This window comes from Zalophus californianus, chromosome 4 (assembly GCF_009762305.2).
Source record: "Zalophus californianus isolate mZalCal1 chromosome 4, mZalCal1.pri.v2, whole genome shotgun sequence".
Taxonomy (NCBI): domain Eukaryota; kingdom Metazoa; phylum Chordata; class Mammalia; order Carnivora; family Otariidae; genus Zalophus; species Zalophus californianus.
In genome coordinates, this window is record NC_045598.1 from 16,641,664 (window position 1) to 16,665,161 (window position 23,498).

Below are 23,498 nucleotides of genomic sequence, written 5' to 3' on the forward strand. Positions count from 1 at the left end.
TGCGTGTGTCGGATTCTGTCTGTGCCCTGGGACACCTGCAGTGAGGGTGACACGTGCATATGTGTCGGCAGCTGCTCCTATAGAAGATGCCTGCTTAGTGTGCATAGGCTCTCGAGTGTGAACGTCAGAGTCTTGTGCCCGAGTGTGTGTAAAGGATTGTTAGGGGTGTGTGTGCACCTCTGGGTCCCTGGAGCTCCGAGTCCCGTAGAGCTTGATTGAATGTGCCTTGTGGGTTCCGCGTGTGCACAGCTGGCCCTGCAGGGGAGGCGTGTGTGCCTGGAGAAGTGTGCTCGCGTGTGCTCACACCCTGTGTACCTGAGGGGACTCCGAGGGGCTCTGGCACGTGCCTGCCGGGCTGCGTGACCGTCTCGGCATTCTGCTCACGGGCCCCCTTCATCGCCGCCTCTCCGGGCCTGAAGGGGCCTCTCACACTCCCATCCCAGCTCAGCCCACCCCATCTGCCAACCCTGGTCTCTTGGGGTGGGGTGACGGGCGCTTCACACGGTTCTGACTGGTTCTGCCCCCCAGTCCAGCCCGGCCTCACTCCCCAACCTCCCTGTCCCCCCACCTCCATCACGCCGAGCCCCCAGGCTCCCTGTACTACATAGCAGGTGAGAGTGTGTGTGTGTGCGCGCACGCGCACACACACACACACACACACACACACACACACACACACACACACACACACACACACACACACACACACACTCTGTCTCCCTCCCTCCCCTCTTCTGTCCAGACCCATGCATTTACCCCATGTGGGATCTGCCAGGGCAGAAAGGATGGCTGAGTGACATGGTGACTACTGTGGGCTTTGCAGGCAACGTGAGCCCCGCTCTAGGTCATGGATACTCGTACTCAGCGAGCCAGACTCCAGTTTTCCTCCAAATCCACAATTCCGTGCCCTCAGGTTCTACAAATCTTAAGACTGCAGAAGACTAGGCTTTTAGTATTCCATAGCCTTCAGAGTCTATGATTCTCTCTGATTCTGAGATTCTTCTCTTCTATTTTCTTACGATCTAAGAGTCCCTGCCTGGGATGCTGAGAACGGAAATTCTAAGTCCCAGGGGCCCCACAGCCTCCCATGTCCTCCAGACTCAAATCCCCAACCCCAGGAGCCTACCCCAGCCCCCAGCCCCAGCTCTCCAGAATCTCTGCACTGCCCAGACTGGGGGTCTCGTGGGGCTGGGCTCACCATGCTGCAGAGACCCTGCTGGGCTTCCCGGCGCCCTGCACTCCACAGCAGTACTCAGTGACGTGCACAGTAAACCCAGTACGGGGGTTAAGGAGTGGAGTGCGGATTGCAAATGGCAGGGGCCTTTCACACCCAGGGTGGCTGCTGTGGGCACCCCCCCCCCCAGGGTTTTCAGTCTCTCACCCTGTTCTGGATGGAAACTCGGAAACACAAACCCGGGATCCTTGTGGTCCAGCAGTGGGATGGTGAGGGCCAAGGGCTTAGCTTTCTGGGCACAGACTGGACCCTGTGGTCCAGTCTGATGCTACCTCTGCCGTTAGGGAGCTCTCAGAGGCTGGAGAAGGCCATGACCTTACCCTTGTGGACCCCCCAAAATATCATGGGGGAGTCCCAGCCCTCCCCTGGCCTGATGGGGGTTTGGGGCTGGACCAGCCCAGATAACTGCCCTCTGCTGCCACCAGTCACTCTCTGCTCCCCAGGGCCACCCTCGGCACCGGTGAATCTCATCTCCAGTGTGAACGGGACATCCGTGACCCTGGAATGGGCCCCTCCCCTGGACCCCGGCGGCCGCAACGACATCACCTACAACGCGGTGTGCCGCCGCTGCCCTTGGGCGTTGGGCCACTGCGAGACCTGCGGGAGCGGCCCTCGCTTCGTGCCGCAGCAGACAAGCCTGGTGCGGGCCAGTCTGATGGTGGCCAACCTGCTAGCCCACATGAACTACTCCTTCTGGATCGAGGCCGTCAACGGTGTGTCTGACCTGAGCCCCGAACCCCGCCGGGCGGCTGTCGTCAACATCACCACGAACCAGGCAGGTAGGCGGAGAGGCTCTGTCCCGCAGCTGCCCCGGCTCTTGGCCCTGGTACGATCGAGTGCTATCACGGGTTCGCTGTGGCCTTCCGGGCGGGGGCCTGTCTCTCCTGGCCCTGCCTTCCTCCCCAGGACTCGGAGCTCCAGGCTCTCCACGCCCTTAGAAGAGTAGAACATATCCTGTAGGTGGGAGGAAGCCAACCAGGTCAGAGACAGGCTGGCCCGGCATTCATAGGTTCCAGAACTTTCTCTCTGCCTCTGTTTCTTCCCTGGTACAATGGGAATAATAGTACCTGCCTCGGGTACTAGGATGAAGCTTAAGTGAGAGAAATGAAAATGCTTAGCCCGGCACCTGGCCCAAGGTACATGCTCCATAAATGTCATTAAAAAATAAAATCACTCCGCTTATCATTTTCCAGAACACCTGCCACTGCTGCCCCTGGGATGGATTTAGTTGCACTGGTTTGGACAACAGCCGTTTATCTCTGGGTTCCTAGCCAGTTGTTGGGCTGAGTTCAGCCCCTGGAGCCCCTCTCTTGCCCAGTTCTGGTGGGTCCTGCCTGTCAAGTGACGGCCCAACCCAAGAACCCACCACGGCAGCTTCGCCATCAACAGCCACCCCAGCACACGTCTAGGACTGCTGTGGCCCGCACCCCGTCCCTGGCCCAACAGAAACCTCACCATGTCACAGAGGAGGAGACCAAGGCTCTGTGTCACCACATAGGAAGTGGCAGAGTTGGGATTCGAACCCAGGTCTGTCTCGTCCCCAAGTGAAAGGGGCCTCCCAACTGTGAGCCCAGGGCACCCCCTCTCTGATGCCAGGGCTTCACCCACTCAAGGGACTCTCATCCAACCAACGTTTGTAGGGCACCCACAGAGTGCCCAGCCTTGTCCCCAGGGCTGGTGACACGGTGGGAATGGGCCTGTGTGTCTGGTGCTTGTGGCCCTGCCCTTGCCCACTGGTCTCCAGGGAGATGGGGGCGGGTGGCTGGCTGGCGGGGGGGAAGGTGGAGTCCAGAGCCCACCACCATTTCTGACACCATCAGTATGATTCATCATGAAGAGAAAAACCCTCCCTTGAAGGCACGCTCCCTTCTAGCCACCAGACCCGTTCTCTTCCCAGGGAACCTTCCTGAAAGAGCTGTCTGTGTGGCTGTCTCTGTGTCCTCTCTCTGTGAGCCTCTTCAGGCAGCTCCAGTCAGGCCCATTTCCCCAGCTGTCCACTGAAGCTCAGTGTCCCCCCCTGGCCACACGCGGTGTGGGAGAGAAGTGGGGACTTTCCTCCCCGGTCTTTCCTCCCTCGTGGAACACTTTTGTCTTGCCCGCATGCCCTGCCCTTCTCCATCCCTGCCAGCCCCTCTTCTCGAAACAGCCTCGGAAGGCTGGAGGACCCCACGCTTGTCCCGGACCCTCCTCTCATCCCTATTCAGCGGGGCCATCTTTTCTGAGTGACCTTATCAGGGCCCATGGCTAGGAACCCCACTGTCGTGCTGACATTTTGTCACCAGCCCAGACCTCTCCCCTAAGGACCCACCTCTGGCACCCCCAGACCTGCACCTCCCACAGCCCTCCCCCAGGACACGGCACCACTGTTCGTGGGGTCGCTCAAGCCCCAAAGCGCGTTGTCGTCCGGACTCTCCCTCCCTGTCTCTGTACCACGTCCACCCACCTGCCAGGCCCACGGGGCCTCCCTCCAGGTGACCATCTCCGCTTCAGCCTCCTTCCGATCCATCTCTCTGAGCTCAGGCTGCCATAACAAAATACCACAGGTTGGGGGCTTAAACCACAGAAATGTGTATTGATCACAGTTCTTGAGGCTGGAGGTCCAAGATCTCAAGGTGCTGGCTAATTTGGTTTCTGGTGAGAACCCTCTTCCTGCCTCCTGGCTGTATCCTCACAAGGCAGAGAAAGAGAGAAGTCCAGTGTCTCTTCTAATAAAGGCACTAATCCCACAGCGAGGACCTCGCCTGCATGACCCTATCTACACCTAATCATCCCCCTAAGGCCCTGACAACAAATACTATCAAGTCGGGGGTTAGGGCTTCAGTGTATGAATTTGGGGAGGGGACACAGTTCAGTCCACAGCACATCCCCACCCCCATCCTGTGTTGTCTGGACAACCCCAGGAGCCTGCTCCCCCTCGCCCCATGTTGCTGTCTCACACCACGTCCTGAATGAGCTTTAAAAGTGTAAGTGAGGTCTGGTCACACGTGAGCCCTTTACCAGCTTCAGCCTGAGTTCAGATCCCATTGAGACCCTCCCAGGGCCAGGCCAGGATGCACCCATGCCACCCACCCCGCCCGCCTCTCCATGCTCACCCACCTCCTCTCGCCGGGCTCCCTCCCTTGCATCCACACGGGCCTTTCGTCCCTCTGTCCATCTCTTGGAGCCACTGAGCCCTTCTGTGCCTTGGCCTTTTCCGTCAGAGCGACTGGCTCCTCTCTGTGATGTTGGGTGGCTGGTTCCTTCAGTCCTCAGTTCCGTCATCCCTGCCTTGGGGAGGCCCACCCTGACCACCCCAGCTAAAATGGCCCGGTTTCCCCCAGCCCCCTATGCATACAAGGTCTGCTCCATCACATGCCATGCTTTTTTCCTGTCCCTCCTGTGATTATGTATCGATTCGTCGTCTTATTTACTTTCTGTCTCTCTATAGATCATAAGCTCCTTGAGGACTGCCTTGGTCACTATGGATCCCCAGGTCCTAGTGGACCACAATGCATGTGGAAGGCATTCAGGAATTCTGGGAGGGGGGGGCTGGGGCAGACAACAGCCCTGAGCAAATGGGTGAGGTCTGGCCTCAGGGACTGCAGGGCCTCCCCTCTCCTTCCCCTTCCCCTCCCCTCCCCTCCTCTCTGGCCCCCTTCTCTACAGCCATCTCCTCCTTGGAGCCGCTGTGGTCCCCCACCCTGTTTCCCTCCCACCTCTGTGCTCTGGTCCCCTCACACAGCACCTCTTGCCTTGGAAGTTCTTTGTTTTTTAAGGGGCATCCACATGTTGCTGGCAGTATCTGATCCTCACCTCCTCCGGGCAGGTGGCGCTGCTCTCTTCCCTTTCTGGATGGGGAAACTGCCACCCCAGACAGTAATGGTCCCAGCCAGCCAGAGGAGGCCGGGTTGTGACCCAGGCCCGATGCCCAGGCTGATGGGGGCCCGGTACCACACCCTCCAACTTAACTCTGGAGTTACTTCTTTCATTTTCACATCAAAGTCACCCAGCAACATTTGGTGGGCACCTACCCTGTGTAGCCCCTGTCTTCAGGGAGCTCCAGGTGTATGGGGGGTGCAGGGGGGGACAGGATGCCCAGAGAGGGGGACAGGGGAGGCATTGGGCAGAGTCAGCGTGGCTGCACCCAGCTGTATCTGGTACCTTCCAGCAGACTCACCTCGGGAGTAGGTGCAGTGAACGCAGGAGGGAGGGAGGGAATGGGTGACTCAGTCACTGTGTGAGGGGGTGAACGGGTGACCTGGTGTGACAAAGGAACCCTGGGGCTCAAGTGTGCCCAGCTCATGGCTTTTCCGCGAGTATCAGAGCTGCTGCCGTCCTACCCTCCAAACCCAGGCAGCGAGGACACGGGGTCCTTCCTTCTTCCTCTCTCCTTCCTCTCCCTCAGGTACTCCTGAGAGCCTGTCCCACCCCAGGCCCTTGGTGATAGAGATATCCGGTGATGGGGCCCCAGGGCGGCAAGAGTGTCTGCTTGACAGGGGCTGGGGGGAGGGGGAAGGTCCAGCACTCTTCCAAGGGATGGGCCTGGCCAGAGAGAAGGCGGAGGCAGTGAAAGCTGGGGGAGTCCGGCCTCGTCTGGGTCAAGGTAGCCCCAGCATCCTAGAGCAGACCTAGGCTGTGCCACCCCCAGGGGGGCGACCAGAGCGGCCGCCCGGTGATTTGCTAGGAGGATTGGAGGGTGCCGACTCCCCTGGACGGGGGTGGGGGCGGGCAGGACAGTTGGCAAGGTGAGCACGGCCCAAGCCGGCATCCCTGGGACAGAGACCAGTCTCCGTTATCCCCGATCCACCCATCTGACGGCGGCTGACCTCCGTCCCCTAGCCCCGTCCCAGGTGGTGGTGATCCGCCAGGAGCGGGCCGGGCAGACCAGCGTCTCTCTGCTGTGGCAGGAGCCAGAGCAACCCAACGGCATCATCCTGGAGTATGAGATCAAGTACTACGAGAAGGTACCAGTGGGGAAGGGCGGAAGGGGGAGGGGAAGCAGGCGGGAGGACCCTGGACTGACCACCCCTCTCCTGGGCAGGACAAGGAGATGCAGAGCTACTCCACCCTCAAGGCTGTCACCACCAGGGCCACCGTCTCAGGCCTCAAGCCGGGCACCCGCTACATGTTCCAGGTCCGAGCCCGCACGTCCGCCGGCTGCGGCCGCTTCAGCCAGGCCATGGAGGTGGAGACCGGGAAACCCCGTGAGTGCGGGGAGCGGGGAGGGCGAGGGAGCCGGGCCAGGCCGGGTGCCGGGGACCCTGGTGGCCGAGCTGGTGCCTGTGCTGGAGTGGCATTTTTACAGGTGAAACACTGAGACTCAGAGAAGGGAGGAGACTTGCCCAAGGTGACAGAGCCAGGGACAGCCCACCAAACACTGGCTGTCACTGAGTTATCAGTGAGTCTGGCCGGCATCATGGTGCCCTCTGCCAACAAGATCACTTATACTTGTCCTAGAGACCCTCCAGTGAGTTGCCATTATCCACATCCCCATTTCACAGATGAGGAAAATGAGGACCAGAGCAGTAAAGTGAATCGGCCAAGGTCACCCAGCAGAGCAGGATTTGAACCTGGTCAGTCTGGGGACAAATTCCGTGCCCCTTCCCCAGTCTCCTCCTGCCCCCAGGCTCCAGAACAGTGGTTCTCACAGCACGGGCTGGGACCAGCAGCAGCACCTGGGGGTATTGGAAATGCTGATTCTCAGGCCCTACCCCAGACTTTCTGATTCAGAAACCCTGGGGTGGGGGCCCAATAATTAAGGTTTTATCAAGGCCTCAGGATGATTCTGAGGCACACTCAAGCCTGGCAATGCCCTGCCCCCATCTCCAGCTTCTTGGAGTCTTCTCTAAGCTCTCCATACTGGGGGGCCCTCCAGGGCGTGGTGCTCGGATTGAAAGGTTCAAGGCCGAGTTGATGGTGTGTCTCAAGTGCTCTGAGGTCTGATACCTTGTTGAGACTGCCCAGCTCGGAATCCTGCCCGGCTCCATCCCATTTACTGTGTGGTCTTGAGTAAGTTCCCCAAGTCTCTGAACCTCAGTGTTCTTGTCTAAAAACTGAAGATAATACTAGGATCTCTTGTAATTGGGACTGGAACGTGCACCTCTCAGCACATTTGGCTTTGTTACTGTTTGGACAACAGGCAGGACAGGCACATTACAGGTGGAAAACACAGGCTCAGAGAAGTCTAGAGCCTCTCTGGGGCTCACACAGTCCCAGGAAGTGCTGACACCGGGGTGGGAGCCGGGAAGCCTGCAGCAGCAGGGTCTTGAAGGGGCAGCTTAGTAGAGGGGAAGGTGGGGGCAGAGGAGGAGGCGGCCTGTGACCCTGACCCAGGGCTGACTCACAGCTGAGGATGCTGCCAACCGGGTCCACCCGGGAGAGCCACCAGATCCCTGGGCCTGAGAGGCCAGTTCCCCCACCCTGCTCTCCCCCAACTAGGGCCCCGCTACGACACCCGGACCATTGTCTGGATCTGCCTGACGCTCATCACGGGCCTGGTCGTGCTTCTGCTCCTGCTCATCTGCAAAAAGAGGTGGGTGGTCCTGGTCCCCAGCCACCCCAAGCCCCTCCTCTGGGGCGCTGTGTCTCCAGCCTGTCCCAAGCCCCACCAAGACAGTGGTCCCCTTGCACCTAGGGCTGGGTTCACTTCCGGGTATACCTGTTCTTCTTTCCTCCCACGTGGAACACGTTTGTCTTGCCTCCATGCCGTGCCCTTCTCCATCCCTGCCAGCCCCTCTTCTCGAAACAGCCTCGGAAGGCTGGAGGACCCCACGCTTGTCCCGGACCCTCCTCTCATCCCTATTCAGCGGGGGCCATCTTTTCTGAGTGACCTTATCAGGGCCCATGGCTAGGAACCCCACTGTGATGCTGACATTTTGTCACCAGCACAGACCTCTCCCCTAAGGACCCGTCCCCGGCACCCCCAGACCTGCACCTCCCACAGCCCCCCCCCAGGACACGGCGCCACTGTTCGTGGGGTCGCTCAAGCCCCAAAGCCCGTTGTCGTCCAGACTCTCCCTCCCTGACTCCGTACCACGTCCACCCACCTGCCAGGCCCACGGGGCCTCCCTCCACGTGACCTCCTCCACCTCATTTAATCCTGTGATGCGGACATTCTGGTGTCACTTTGCAGGTGAGCTAGTTGGGGATCAGAGAGGTTAGGCCTCTTCTGCCAAGTAGATGTCAGAACTGGGACAGGAACCCAGGTCTGTAAAAACTAAAGTCATCGTTCCCTCCCCCACTCCATCCCAGAGAGAGGTGGAGATAGGACACTGTGCCTCGTGGGGGCTTAGGAGCCCAGTCAGCAAGGCCTGGAAACATCGTCCTGTACATGGAGACACGGGCCCAGGGAAGGGAGGGGGCTGGCCAAGGTCACACAGTGTTATAAATACCAGAAGCCTCCTGTCCCCACCCCCGAGGGTGGTTTCATGTAAAATGGGGCTTATGGTGCGTAGACTGCTGTGCGGGCCAAGTGCACTTGACTTTGTAAACTGTAATTGTCAGAGATGTCACCATCCAGCTGGGTTGAGAGCCTTAAGGGGGGGGACTCCCCTAGGAGGGAGGAGTTCTGATCTGTCCCCGAACGGGGGTCAGGGCTGAGGCTAGGGCTGCCGTCCACAGGCACTGCGGCTACAGCAAGGCCTTCCAGGACTCAGACGAGGAGAAGATGCAGTATCAGAACGGGCAGGGTGAGTGCAGGGGCCCAGGCACATGGGGCAGAGAGGAGGTCATGATGGGAGCCAGCGCCGGTCTGGGGAGGGGACAGGTGGGGAGGAGCAGGGTGCCCACGGAAAAGATGAGAGCCCCGGAGATAGACAGCAGGATGTCAGAAACCCGAGACCTCAGAGGCAGAGTGCTGTTCACCCTTACTGGGTTGGCAGACCCCACCAGGGATGCTGGAAACCCTCTGCCCGGGGAAATGCACACATTTGTGCACTCACACACAGTTTTGCCTACAGTTTGGGAGGGGGCATGTCATATACTCTTGGATAATAACCCATGCTACAGAGAACTTTCCCAGGACCCTGCGGAGACCCCAGAAAACGAGGCAAATAGGAGAGAGCCTACCTCCATGCCTCATGTCTGTGCCCGTGGTAGACATTAGTATTAATCATGGTACCGATTCTCAGTGAGCTTCGTGCAGCTTCAGAATCCTTCTTAACACAGTTTTCTAAAGAACTACTTTCAATCAAATTTGGAGTTTGTGATGAAAACGTTTTTGCTACATTTCTACCCCAGAGCAATTTAAAAAGACCTTAAAGACTCTAGAAGTGACCCCCCAAAAACGACAGACGTGCTCAGAACTCACTGGAGACCCCAAAGTCCCCTAGAGACCCCATAGCTCGTCCACAGAGACTCCATTTTCACTTGGGAAGCACGTATTGGGCACCTACTGTTTTGCCGCCACAACCTGAGCTTCCTGGGGACGCTCCTTACTCTCCACACGCCACCCCAGACCTACCCCAGGCCCACGGAATGCTGCGAGAGACAGTCTCCTGCGTCCCACTGATGGCCCCCTCTCCTGGCCCCTCAGCACCCCCACCTGTCTTCCTGCCCCTGCACCACCCCCCGGGGAAGATCCCGGAGCCCCCGTTCTATGCAGAACCCCACAATTATGAGGAGCCAGGCCAGGCGGGCCGCAGTTTCACCCGAGAGATTGAAGCCTCCAGGATCCACATCGAGAAAGTTATCGGCTCTGGTGAGCCTTGGGGGCTGTGAAGGTGGGGACAGCACAGAGGGGTGCCTGGGGGAGGGGCGCCCAGAACAAGGGCAGGGGGGATCACGGTGCACCTGCTGGGGAAGGGGGGAGTGCCAGGGTCCAGGTGCAGAGCGGAGGGTCCCACAGCCTTCCCTTGCCTGCCCCACTCGGGGCCCACAGGGGAGTCCGGGGAAGTCTGCTGCGGGCGGCTGCGCGTGCCGGGGCAGCGGGACGTGCCCGTGGCCATCAAGGCCCTCAAAGCCGGCTACACTGAGAGACAGCGGCGGGACTTTCTGAGTGAGGCGTCCATCATGGGTCAGTTTGACCACCCCAATATCATCCGCCTTGAAGGTGTCGTCACCCGTGGTAGGTGCCAGGCGAGGGCAGCCTCACCCTACAAGGTCCCTCCTGCCCCAGGACGGAAGTCTGGATCCATCCATCCCTGGGCCACTGTGCTCTGCCCCTGCCCTGCCCCTGTCCCCCCTCCACCCCCCCCCAGCTCAGGTCCCCGGCTGACTTGGTTGGGGAGGGGGGCCAGAGCCTGGGACCCCAGTGGGAACCCTAGAATCCCTGAACCCCTCCGTGCTGGCCCACCTCTTTGCAGCTCATGGAGGGGCCAAGTTCCTGGGGTCTCCAATCAACAGACCTGATCCCCTCACCAAGAGCCACCCCCTCCTTCTACCCCTCCCCAGGCCGCCTGGCAATGATTGTGACCGAGTACATGGAGAACGGCTCTCTGGACGCCTTCCTGCGGGTGTGTGCCCCACCCTGCCTTCCCCGTGGGTTGGGAGGGGGGAGGGAAGTTCAGTCTGGGTGATGGGAGATAACGTGAGGCCTCCAAACACCCGCAGGAGCTTGGACCCAGTGGACCTGGGGTAGGGGAGTGAGGGATAGGGAGGGGTCTTAATCAAATTGCCTTGCAGCCCCCCTTCACATGAAGGGCCCTCTGCAGCATGGGGTCCTCTGCCCTGCACACAGGCTAAGAGGGGTGCCTCTGTGGAGACCCAGTGCCCCAGCCAGCTGGGAGACATGGCGGGTGTGGTGGAAGTGGTTAGCCTCCAGCCCCTGCCCTGCCATTTATTTGCTGAGTGTTCAGATGCAGGGTTTTACCTCTCTGGGCCTCCATTTCTCCTTCTGCAAAATGGGTAAGAAGTCATCACAGCCCCACCCTCCTCTCAGGGTCACTATGAGCGTAAATGAGACCATGAGAAGGAGCTGAAACAGGAACGTGCTTCATAAGAAGTGAAGATACTTTGCAAGCGGCGCAGAGCCTTGCTGAAGCCCAGCCATGTTCCCCTACAGACTCACGACGGGCAGTTCACCATCATGCAGCTGGTGGGCATGCTCAGAGGCGTGGGGGCCGGCATGTGCTACCTCTCGGACCTGGGCTACGTCCACCGAGACCTGGCTGCCCGCAACGTCCTGGTTGACAGCAACCTGGTGTGCAAGGTGTCCGACTTTGGGCTCTCCCGGGTGCTAGAGGATGACCCTGACGCGGCCTACACCACCACGGTGCGTGGTCCCCCCACCTTCCAGTGGGACTGAGGTGGGCTCCCCCATACGTAGTGAAGTGAAGCTGGAAATGTCGGGGTTGCCAACTTCAACCTGGAGCAAGTCCTACCTCTTCTCTGCACCTCGCTTTCCCCCTCTGGGAATTGGGACCCCCCCTTCCCACCTTTCCTGTATACTGGGTGGCCTGGAGAGACACCAGGGCTGGTCCCCACTGTCACTCACTCTCTGGGAGGTTTTGGGAGGGTCGGTGTCTGTCTGAATCACAAATCCACTCCGCATCTGTCTGTAAGGATTGGCTAAACACTAGTGTCTGCAGAACCTGTTCCACAGAGATGCGGGCTTCTTGAGAGAAGCCTTCGGGGCAGGAGGCTGAGTGGGCCGGGGCTCGGGCCTGCCCACCCTGCCTCAGTGAGAACCTTCCCTCGGGGTCTGAGCATCCAAGCATCTGAGCATCTGGACGAGGTTTCCCTTAGAGAAAGGATTTTGTGACAAAAACAGAAACAAACAAGAAGGAAAGGAAGGAAGAGCAGTGACATAGTAAGCAAGCCGTGTCCCGCGGGCTTCGTCCCTTGTCGGGGCATCAGCCTGTTAACTGGCGCTTACTGAGCAGCTACTATGTTCCAGGCACGCCACACACTTCCTTCGCTCAGTCTTCAAAACAGCCAGGAGTGCAGGTCCCCCAAGCAGAACAGGAGCTCTAGGCAGCGTGGAGGCCATGGCTCCGCTCCTGGGCTGCCGGGTTCCCAGCCCTGACCCAGCGCTCGGCTCCCCGCCTCGGGCTGGGGAGAAGCCCTCAGGACTTGTGTGTGTCTTGCAGGGAGGCAAGATCCCGATCCGCTGGACGGCCCCCGAGGCCATCGCCTTCCGGACCTTCTCCTCGGCCAGCGACGTGTGGAGTTTCGGTGTGGTCATGTGGGAGGTGCTGGCCTACGGGGAGAGGCCCTACTGGAACATGACAAACCGTGACGTGAGTCCGGGACCCCGGCTGGGCAGAGGCCACGTGGGACGTCAGAGGGGGCGGGCGGCCTCCAGCCCAGCATTGCGCTTGCCCCCCCCTCCCAACCCCAGGTCATCAGCTCCGTGGAGGAGGGATACCGCCTGCCGGCGCCCATGGGCTGCCCCCACGCCCTGCACCAGCTCATGCTCGACTGCTGGCACAAGGACAGGGCCCAGCGGCCTCGCTTTTCCCAGATTGTCAGCGTCCTCGATGCCCTCATCCGGAGCCCTGAGAGTCTCAGGGCCACTGCCACTGTCAACAGGTGCCCGGGGCCCACCCCAGCACTGCCCAAGCCCAGCTGCTCTCCCAGCATTTCCCCAGATAAGGCCCAGACTTAGTGTCAGCCCTAACAATCGGACCACACCTAGCCGGGGTCTCAAAGCCCTGACCTGCCTTGTCCCCTGACCCTTGTCAAGCCTGGACCCCTGACCCCTGCCTTACCTGGGCCCCTGACCCCTGTCCTGCCTGGGCCCCTGACCCCTGAGCTTCCTGGGTCTCAACCTGGTCCTGCCTGAGCTTTCCTCAGGCCTCTCCTTTTCAGGCTTGGGGCTAGCTTGTCAGACCCTTTGTCCACTACTGAGCCTGCATGGAGGCTGAGAGTGGCTAGTACCAGGGTCCCTGAGGAGGGCAGAGGCCCTGGCAGGCCACTTACCAAGGGCCCCTGTGCCTCAGGTGCCCACCCCCTGCCTTTGCCCAGAGCTGCTTTGACCTTCGTGGGGGCGGGGGTGGCGGCGGGGGCCTCACCGTGGGGGACTGGCTGGACTCCATCCGCATGGGCCGCTACCGGGACCACTTCGCCGCCGGCGGGTACTCCTCCCTGGGCATGGTGCTGCGTATGAATGCTCAGTGAGTGAAGGGTCGGGTGGTGCCCGTGGGGGTGCGGACAGGGGAGGAGGGCAGGGGACCAGAGGCAGAGCCACCGAGGAGGTTGGAAGCTCCAGGGAATGGGTCTGCCCCGGCCCCATGGTTCCCGGCCTCCCAGGCCGACCGGGTCAGCACCACTCTTCCTTCACAGGGACGTGCGTGCCCTGGGCATCACTCTCATGGGCCACCAGAAGAAGATCCTGGGCAGCATCCAGACCATGAGGGCCCAGCTGACGAGCACGCAGGGGCCCCGCCGGCACCTCTGACCCAAGGCCAGTAGGGCCCGGGCAGCAACTAAAGCAGACCCGGGACATGTCGGCCATCAGAGGACTTGCAGGGTTGGCGGGGGGGGGTCAGGCAGCCCCCCAAGCCTCTGTCCCTCCTCTCAGGTGCCAAGATCTCCACCGCAGGACCTGGACTCAGCAGGGGTCAGGCTGCCTGGGAAGGGGCGTTCGGTGCCCAGCTTGGCTGCGACATCTGCCCCCAGGGCGGAGGGGCTTCTCTTCCCCAGAGGCTGGGGCCTCAGTGACACGGAGCCTGACAGAGACGTCACTCACCTGCCTCCGTGTGTGCGTGTGTGTGTGTGTGTGTGTGTGTGTGTTCATATGCTGTAGGGATGTGTTTTCATGAGGTCGTGGGAGCCTTTGTGAACATTTGTGACCATGTGTGCGTGTCCACCCATCAGGTCCGAGCACGGATGTGTGCTTATGGCGTGCATGCTTTTCCATAATGGCGGGGGGCACACGTGCGTGACCATGGATGAATGAGGACGTGTGTCACAGGCCTGTGAGCACAGAACTTGGTGTGACGCTGCCCACTGAGTATGGGCCCAGGCCCCAGCACCCACAGGGACTAGGGAGAGGCTCATGCCCACCTCCCCCCACACCTGGAGGCTGGAATTAGGGGCCACTTTGGAACTGCACCAGCACCAGGCCCACCCTCGTTTCAGCCCGGGTGAGCCCTCCCCCGGCTCTATCTCAGGTCTGAGCCCTCCCTCTAGCAGTTAGGGGGCCACCTGCAGCCTCCACCTGGCTCCCACCACTGCTTCCACAGGAAAACAGGGTTCCCGGCCAGCCCCTCTGGCTGCCTACTGTGTAGACATCGCTGTAGAGTACACAAGATGCCCTCAGCTGGACTTGGCTGCCTGGTCAGCGGCCAGGGCCATGAACTTCCCTCTGGGCCCCAATGCCCCTCCACATCCCAGGGCTCCTCACTTGGAAGACCCTCTGCCAACCTCTCGCTGCCCAGCCCTGGCCTGTGCCCCTCCCTCCTCAATCCTAAGATCAGGGGCCATAAGATCCCAGCTTTTCAGCCCCACGTCCACCCCCTCTTGTGCCACCTGAGGAGACCAAGACCTAGAGAGGGGGTGTGCCTTGTCCAAGGTCACACAGCAAGGTCAACAGGGCTGAGGCCGCCTGCCTCCCAGCCCAGGGCTCTTTCCCCCACACACCATCCCACACTGACAGCTGTGGGTGAGAGGGGGCTTCGGAAGCTCCCCCACCCCGAGACTGACCCTCCCCTTTACGGCCCACCAGGGTATGTAAATATCTTTTTTCTACCATGCCAGAATATTTTTTCCTCACTCCTGACAATGCAAAAATGGTCTTCAAAGCACATAAAGAGCACCCAGGGTGAGAAAGCACCTTCCCAGGGGAAGCTTGGTGGGCGGGGCCCAAGGAACCCCACTGGGCAGGATGCCTTGTACCCCCTGCCGGCCCCAGAGGGAGGGGCAAGCCCAGCTCCCCACCCCCTGCCCAGCCCTCCCCCCAGCCAGCACAGCTGTTCCGCAGAGACACCAGCACTGAGCCCCCCCTTCCTCCTGCAATAATTTGGGGAGTCTCAGCCCCGCCTAGGTGCTGCGGCCAGCTCTCTACACCTCTATATATTATATTACTATATAGCTGAGCTGTTCTTCCTTCCTATGGAAGTCGGAAACATGGTCAGGACACGATCCAGGGAGGACCCTGTCTGCCTCCCGCCCCCACCCCACTCTCACCCAGTTCCTGGTCTCTGATCCTCACAGTCAGGGTGGACATGGAGGGCCCGGCACTTGCAAAAGTGTGGCCCCTGCCCCAGGCGTGAGGTACCCTTGGGGTCCCAGGGATCTGCTTCTCTGTGGTCTTCATCCTGAGTCTTGAACTTGCCCACAATGAGAATAAATTCTGCCTCATTCTGCCTCATCTTTGCCTGTGTCCCCCATTTTCTTCCCATCCTTTCAACCTCAACATCACCTGGTAAGAGAGCAGCCTTATGCTGTGCACCTACTGTATGCATCCCATACATTTTCTCTGCTCTGATCTTCTCATCTATCCCAGGAGATAGGATTCATGCACCCATTTTATATATGGGGAGGCTGAGTCACAGAGGTCAAGTCACCTGAAGTCAAGTTTGGGGGATGCTGAGCCAGGACCCTGGTTTTTCCAACTCCAAAGCCCATGCTTTGCTAGGAAGCACCCCCACAGGCCCCAAATTCTCTCTTTCAAGATGTGCAGGTGGTGCTTAACACTGGAGCATGGTTGCTTGCAAGCGGGCATTGCCCTTGCCTCAAGTGCTCTTATGGAAGAAAGATCTCCTCTGGAGGAGGAACACATGAGGAAGGAGCATTTCATAAGAACAACTTCCTTGGGACCAACGGCTCCATTGAGAGACCTGTGTGCTGTGGGCAGGGGAGGGATGCAAGCACCTGCTATAGTGACATCAGGGGCTGAGGACCCATCTCTGTTCTGGGGGAAGGGCACACAGCAGGAGCCAGGGCAGCGGCATCGGGGGCAGAGCAGAACCTGACTGTGTCCATTTGGGGAAGATGCCCCTGGGGATCCTACTGATGAGCAAGCAAATGATTTCCAGCAGCTCGTCAAGCTGAGGGAAGAATCTTCACTCCTGCACCTCCCTCAAATTGGAAACGTAGACCAGGGAGAAAACATTTTACTGTGTTCCCTTCATTGTCTCACTAATAATGCCAGCAGCCCTGTGAGATTGGTAATATTGTCTCCATCTTACAGTTGGGCACAAGCATGCTCAGAGAGGCCAGTGTCCCAACTGGCAGAATGACCATGTTAAGCTAGAACTGTCTGATTTCTAGCCAGGTGTGTTTCTGCTGAAACTCTAAACTCTGCTCCAGGCCTCCTCCCCGTGGGACTAGCCATTTCCTATGAGGAAGAACCTGTTACTACACACTTCCTTCCCTAAGGGAAGGAATCGTCAGGGCCTCTGGAGCACCTGCTATGTGCTGGGTGACACTGGGGGATACAGAGATGAAGGCAGACTCTTCAGAAGCCGAAACTAGGTGGAGGAATGGAATGCACAAGAGTGGCTCCCCAGCCAGATTGCTATGCCAAGTGTCCGGGAAATGGGGCACACAGAAGGATTAGAGGAAATTAGAGGAGAGAAAGCCTAGAGGGCCAGGGCTATCACCAAGGACTTCCTGGAGGAGGAAGCATTCAGCTGGGCATTGAAGGATGAGAAGGATTTGGAGGTTCATTTCCCTCGTGTGAGGATGGATGCAGAGAAGAGGAAGAATAATAGCCAGAAAAGAAGCAATAGGGTTCCTGTCTAGGAAGCCTTGCTATCATAAAGTCAGCTAGCCCCCTCCAACTTAATCTATACATTATATTTCCAATAAAATTTGCAGTGGAGTTTTCTCTGCAACTTGACAAGGTCATCCCAAAATGTATGTGGAATAATAACCTAGAATAGCCAAGACAATTTTGAAGAAGAAAAAAGAGGAAGAGGAAAGCAACCTCACCCTACCAAATGTCAATAATTACTATACAGCTCTAATAATTAAGATAGTTTTATTTGGTTCTGGGAATACAGAAACAGTTAAAAAGAACAGAGAATAATAATGCCTAAGGATGGATCCAAATATATATGAGAGTTTGAAACATGACAAGGGGCAAAGGATTGTCTAGTTAATGGGTGGTATTAGGACAATTAAATACCCCCATGGAAAAAGATAAAATTGGATCCCTGCTCATACCACTCACAAAATAAATTCCAGGTTGATTAAGGTTTAAATGTAAAGAGCAGACTATAAAACTTTCAAAGGAAAACAGGAAGATAACTTTATAACCTTAGAGCAGAAAATAAGACACAAAAAAGCACAAATGATAAAGGAAAACAATGTTAAACCTTATTTCAATCAAATTGGAAACTTCTACATGGCAAAAAAGAAATAGATTTGGTAGCGCCATGGCTGGGGGAATATTTGCAAGCTGTATAACCAACCAAGAGAGAATTCGTTTCCAAAACAAATTTTTTTTTAATTTCAAAGAATCAATTTACCAAAACATTTCAAAGCATAGGAAAGTGGGCAAAGATTCGAACACACAAATAAAAGAAGAAATTTGAATGGCCAATGAAGGTATAAAAGATATTCTCAACATCACTAGTAAACATGGAAATGCAAATTCAAACAATAACAAGATAGGTATTACACCAATTCGATTGGGAAACTTGGTCTATAACACCAGCATTGATGAAGGTGTTGGGGGAATAGGAATGTTTATAAACCACTAGTGGAAATGTAAATTGGTGCGACTACTTTGGAGAGCAATTTGGAAACACTTAGTAAATTTTACGATGAGCAAATCTAAGACCAAGCAGCTCCACCTTAGTGTGTGTTTGTCTTAGATTAAGTTCCCTAAGTAGTGCCTGAGATTCTTGTGCAGGTGATGTATTGAGGGAGCGCTCCCAGGTGAAAGAGAGAGGGGAAGGCAGATCGGGTGGGAGGGAATGCTAGGCAACGATATGTTCTTGTTGGAGATTAGCTTCAATCTGATGCCACAGGGAGCTCTGGAGCATTAATAGCAACACAGAGTTGATCCGCCTTGAAGCAAGGGGCCAGACCTGTACCCTTATCAGTCATTGATTGCCCATAGGCTGCCTGCCCCATTGCGGGAGGGTGGGTGGTGTCGTATCGTATATCTTCTTTGGCAAGGAGGTTCCCAGGAAGGGAGCAGCTATGGGCTCTTAGCAGCCAACACTTAGGGCAGCTGCAGAATGAGTGCACCTGCAGGTCAAAGGAATCTGGGCAGGTCACCCACAGTGTTTTCTATGCATCCTAGGGAAACTCATACTCACATGCAAAAGGATACATGTCCAAGGATATTCACTGCACCTTAGTATGTAATAGAAAAATGAGGAGCAGCCTAACTGCTCTCAGCAGGGGAACAGGAAAATAAGCTGCTTTATAAGTACAATGAAATCATCTATCACAGTTAAAATGAACAAACTAGATCAACATGTACCAATAGGAATAAGTCTCCATGACATAATATGGAGTGAAAAAAATAAACTACAAAGGAATATGTACAGTATTATACTATTTATGTAAACTTTAAAAATATATGTCACAATAGAATTACAGGGTTTGGATGGCATAACTCGATAATGACAATACAAAAACATGCCTGGGACAGAGAAACACTGGTTTCAGTTCAGTTAGTTCTGGGGAAGAAGGGCAAGGGGTATTGAGCTGGATTGACTGTGTCTTATTTGTTTTCCTTTTTAAAAAGAGAGGGTTGTGAGGCAAATATGGGAAAATGTTAACACCCATTTAATCCTGGGGGGCACACCCACGCCTGTTACTTTATGAGTTTTCTGTATATTGAAATGTTTTATAATTAAAAATAAAGATGTGTAAAAACCACAAGGGAGGAAGGAGTTCCGAGAGCTGCCCTCAGGAAGCTCAGTGTCTCCTAAGAAATAGAATGGGGGGCGTGGGGGGGGGGGGGGGGCTGAGCCTGCGAGGCTTGCGCTGTCCATGGTGCTGAATCCCAACGGCTGGAGCTGGTGGGTGTGCTACAACAAATGCGCAGGTCTTCTCAGCTCTCTCTCCAAACTGTGTCCCAAATGTAACCATTTATCGCCACCTGCGCCGCCCCCATCTTCAGGAGCCTCCTTACTGGTCTCCCTGCTTCCCCTGTCACCCCCATAATGCATTCTCTGCAAGGGGCTGAAGGGATCTTTTAAAAACCAGGGCATGCCACTTTCCTAATTATAACCCTCCAAAAGTTTCCTATCAAGTTTGTAATAACATCTAAAATCCTCACCCGGCCTACAACATCCCCCATGATCAGTTCCTGCTGGCCTCTCTGATCTGCCTCCAACCATCCTCTCCCTCACTCATGCCTAGCCTTCTATTCCTTGAACATGCCAGGCCTTGGCATTAGTTCGTACCTCTGCCTGGGATGCTCTTCCATGTCTGCAAAAGGTTCCACCCAAGTGTGACCACCACCCACCTGAGTCACTCTCTACCATGTTACCCAATATTATTGTATTTGTACAATACAAATTTACAACCAGTTGGATTTAACTAGCACTTATTTATTTGTTTATTTTGTGCTCCCCTAATTCAGTACAGTCTGAAAAAGCAGGCACTGCATCTAATTTACTCAGTGGGCTTTACCCACAGCACACAGCACAGTGATGGCCCTTATTTGTGTGCAACAGATATTTGTTGAATGAATGAATGTATACCTTCTGAGCACCTGTTCTGTGACAAGCCCCGTGCTTGGCTAGGGATATGAATTCGAGAATAAATAAGATAATTCTTGCCCCCAAGATGCTCACAGGCTAGAAAAAAAAAAAAACAGAAAAGCCAAATCACACGATCATAGAATGCTGGATAAGTCCCTTTGCTCTTTTTTAAAAAGACTTTTTAATTAATTAATTAATTAATTTATTTATTTATTTATTTATTTATTTGAGAGAGAGAGACAAGTGTGAGGGGGCAGAGGGAGAGGAAGAGAGAGAATCCCAAGTGGACTCCGTGCTCCACATGGAGCCCAACACAGAGCTCATTCCCATGACCCTGAGATCATGACCTGAGCCCAAATTAAGAGTCAGACGCCCAACAGACTGAGCCACTCAGGCGTGCCCCCTTTGCTTTTATTATAGAATTAGAGGGCTTTAAGGGAATCAAATTGGTCATTCTCCACATGCTTCTTTTTTTCTTAAATAAAGAAATCCAGCCTTATCCAGAGAGGGAAAAGGGCTCACCCAAGTTCACACAGCATCAGAGGCATAGTCTGGGTATGAAATTCTCCACCTAATTTCTTATGGTTAGCATTTAAAGAAAGACCCCCTCCCCCAGTGCAGCTCTTCCACCACACTCTTCCACCACCTGGCTCTTGAGTGCCCTTCTAGGCACCACCTGCAGAAGGGAAACAAATTCCCAGAGGAGTGGTTTGGGAAGCAATAGGAAATCCTCAGGCAGATGGATGCTTTAGCTTTTAATCAAACACAATGCCTAGATTTTCACCATTAGGATCTCATCTCTTTGAAGCAAGACTTGCTGTCTTTGGACTTCCCTGAGAAAACACAAAAGCCCCCTGGAAGAACAATTCTCTGAGCCCTCAGTGTGGGCAAAACCAGCCAAACCTTCCCACCCCTATGATGAATGGGCTCACTGGGAGAGGAGAATAGATAATATGGTTGGGGGTTGGAGGAAGCATGGAAAGGGGTAGTCCAAGATACCAAGCAAACTTTCTAGCCTGGTGCCACCCATGTCTCTTGTCTCATCCCATGCTCTTACTCCTCAGCAAACCCACAGAGGAACTTCCAGCCAGGAAGAAGTACCTGCAGACCCATAAATACTCTTGGCCCTCTCCCATGACTGCGCCATGTGCGTGTTCCACTAGAGGAATGTTCCTCCTCTCCCTACTCACCCTATGTAATTCCTACTCATGCTTCAGCGCTCAACCTCTGAGGCCTCTCCTTAATTTAGGTTTGGGTTTCTCCCTTCTTTGAGATCCCACAGACCAGGCTTCCTCATTAAAGCTCTTATATTGCACTGTGATAGATCTCCCATCTTCACTGTGGACTGATTAAAGTCAAAAGTGTACCTATTTAGCCCCAGAAACCCAGTGCCCAGCCCAGGTCTGGCTCATGGTAAGGATTTGGTGATGAATAAAGGCACAGGCAAATAATCCTTCCTGGGGCCCTTGGTATCTGCCCTGTTGTGGGGTCAGTTTCTTCCTCCTCCCCTTCCATGTGACTTTGAGCATGTCACTTGCCTTGTTGAGCCTCATCCCATCACTCATCACCTGTAACATGAGGTCAGTACTTACACGCACTGCACAAGCTTGTCATGAGGTTTAGAGGATAATATGAAGGTAAGAAAGAGGGACAGTGCCTGGTGTTGGTCACTATAGCAGGAGGAAGGTGGCTGGGTGTCTCTGGGATGGTGTAAGGGCAAGGCTGTTGGTGTGTGGGTGAGGTTTTAGAAGCGGGAAGGTGTGGAGAGCCCCAGACCCCAGGACAGTCTCCTCACTGTGGTTTCTCTATCTCTCACTTCACCCACGAGGTGATGACCTGGGCCCATGGGCCACCACCTCTCACATTCCATCCCCATTGCCCAGGTACCTCGTTAGGGACACCTCCATCTCTCAACCCTAGCCTGCTGGGGAGGGGTCAGTTGCTGGTGTGAAATTCACAGTCCTTGGAGAGTTTGCATTTCCACATCTCCTGTGTTAGGGCTGGTGGAAGGTGATGAATAAAAGATGGGAATAAGGGGAGCTCCTGTGGCTTTAAGAGAAATGTGATGAGCATTTAGAGTGGAGAGATTAGCGCAAGAGCCTCTCTCTGAATACCAAAAATGAGGGGTCCAGTATCAAATGTAAAATAAACCAAAATAAACCAGAAAGCCACCTTTCTGCTTTGATATGGTAGGAACCCAAAGGAAGGAGAAGGGGGCCTGGGGACCTTGGGTAAATGTAGAGACTCAGGTGAAGGCATCTGGAACCATCAGGAGAAAAGTTCAAGAGGAGGCATGGCCAAGGTGACCCAAGGGCTGAGAACAGGGCAGTGAGGGTAGAGGAGTCCAGGTGCAGCCCCCTCCTTCCCAATGCTGACATTATTTTTGGATGCTGAATGTAATTACCACCACCCCCAACAAAAAGATATACTCCTATTTAAGAGATCGTGAAGAAAAGGCTGTCTGTGTGGCACGTAATGGGAGCCCATGTGGGTAGCTTATTGTTATTAATAATAATGAATCACTATTTACTGCACTTTTGTCATATACCAGACACAGTGACAAGTGCTCTCCATGCATTACACTTTCCAGTCCTCACAACAACTTCATAAGAGTGTTACCATTACTATCCCCTTTTCATTAGCAAGGAAACTGAGGCATTGAGAGGTTATGTAACATGCTCCATGTTACACAGCTGGTGAGTGGTGGATCAGGATTTGAATGCATGTCAGCCTAACTCCCTGGGGAGCATTATGGTGGGGTATGCTGAAGGCAGTGGTTAAGGATGTCAGCTCTATCCTGAGCTCAGGAATGACCCAGCAGTTCACACTTGTATCTGTCTTCTGGACAGTTGCTCCTGGGAGGAAAACATGTGAGACCCACTGGCTGAAGGGGATGAGTGACGGAGTAGTGGGGTGGGGTCCATTGCTGCAGATTTGTGCTTCAATGTAAGTGGTTGACCACAAGGAGTTGTGTGGACATTTTTGTGCATTTGGTGACATGAGACTTTACAAAAGGGCACATGTGACATTATCTCCAAGTGTGTGTATGACTGTTGGTATATGATTGTATGTACATGTGTCTGTGTGAGTATAACTGCGATGGGTAAGCCTATGCCATGAAGGTGAGGGTGGCTGACATTACCGGATGTGTTTTTGTATGTAGAATTCAGTGACTAACATATATAAAACACACAAATGTGTGTGATTGGTGTAAGTATATTATTGCATATATGATTGTACGTGTATGTGTGAAGTGCATAAGCATTTCCATGACTGTAGCATGAGCCAGTGTGTGACTTAGTATATGAATGGTATGCCTGTGTGTAGAGGCAGGTAGGAGCATGTGTGTATGTGTGTGTGTGCCAAGCCCAGATGGTCACCTCTGATTCCCTCCCTCCCCCAGTCTCTCTCCCAGTGACAGAATTGAATGTCTGTCAAGATGCTTAAAATAGGAGTCATTTGCCTCAGTGTAAAGATCCTCAAGGCGACATTCTGGACATGGAACTTTCAATTGCAGATGCACAGCAGAGTCCCAGAGTCCTGCTTAACCCTCAGATACTCCCAGCATCCCTCCCAAGCCAGGGAGACACTTCTGGCTCTATCCTTAAGAAAGATCAAGCCTCAGGGCACCTGGGTGGCTCAGTCAAGTTAAGTGTCTGCCTTCAGTTCAGGTCATGATCCCAGGGTTCTGGGATGGAGCCCCACATGGGGCTCCCTCTTCCGTTGAGCAGGGA

At 55.2% G+C, this 23,498-nt stretch overlaps 1 protein-coding gene across 5 annotated transcripts in view; it reads left to right on the forward strand.

Annotated features, from left to right (window-relative positions):
• EPHA8 (EPH receptor A8) overlaps positions 1-15,455 on the forward strand; it is a 45,729-nt gene extending 30,274 nt beyond the window's left edge. For 4 of the 5 annotated variants that reach the window (XM_027583061.2, XM_027583078.2, XM_027583088.2 and 1 more), the window contains 13 exons: positions 1,678-2,013; positions 6,053-6,177; positions 6,255-6,417; positions 7,652-7,745; positions 8,834-8,901; positions 9,747-9,911; positions 10,092-10,277; positions 10,604-10,665; positions 11,214-11,423; positions 12,241-12,390; positions 12,492-12,682; positions 13,093-13,266; positions 13,436-15,455. In XM_027583061.2, the coding sequence (XP_027438862.1) occupies positions 1,678-2,013; positions 6,053-6,177; positions 6,255-6,417; positions 7,652-7,745; positions 8,834-8,901; positions 9,747-9,911; positions 10,092-10,277; positions 10,604-10,665; positions 11,214-11,423; positions 12,241-12,390; positions 12,492-12,682; positions 13,093-13,266; positions 13,436-13,550 (2,039 nt within the window). In that variant the 3' untranslated portion in view covers positions 13,551-15,455. Of the gene's footprint in view, positions 1-1,677; positions 2,014-6,052; positions 6,178-6,254; positions 6,418-7,651; positions 7,746-8,833; positions 8,902-9,746; positions 9,912-10,091; positions 10,278-10,515; positions 10,666-11,213; positions 11,424-12,240; positions 12,391-12,491; positions 12,683-13,092; positions 13,267-13,435 lie in introns of those variants that run through there. The other variant, XR_003517976.2, reaches the window with a different exon arrangement.
• The last annotated feature ends 8,043 nt before the right edge of the window (positions 15,456-23,498 follow it).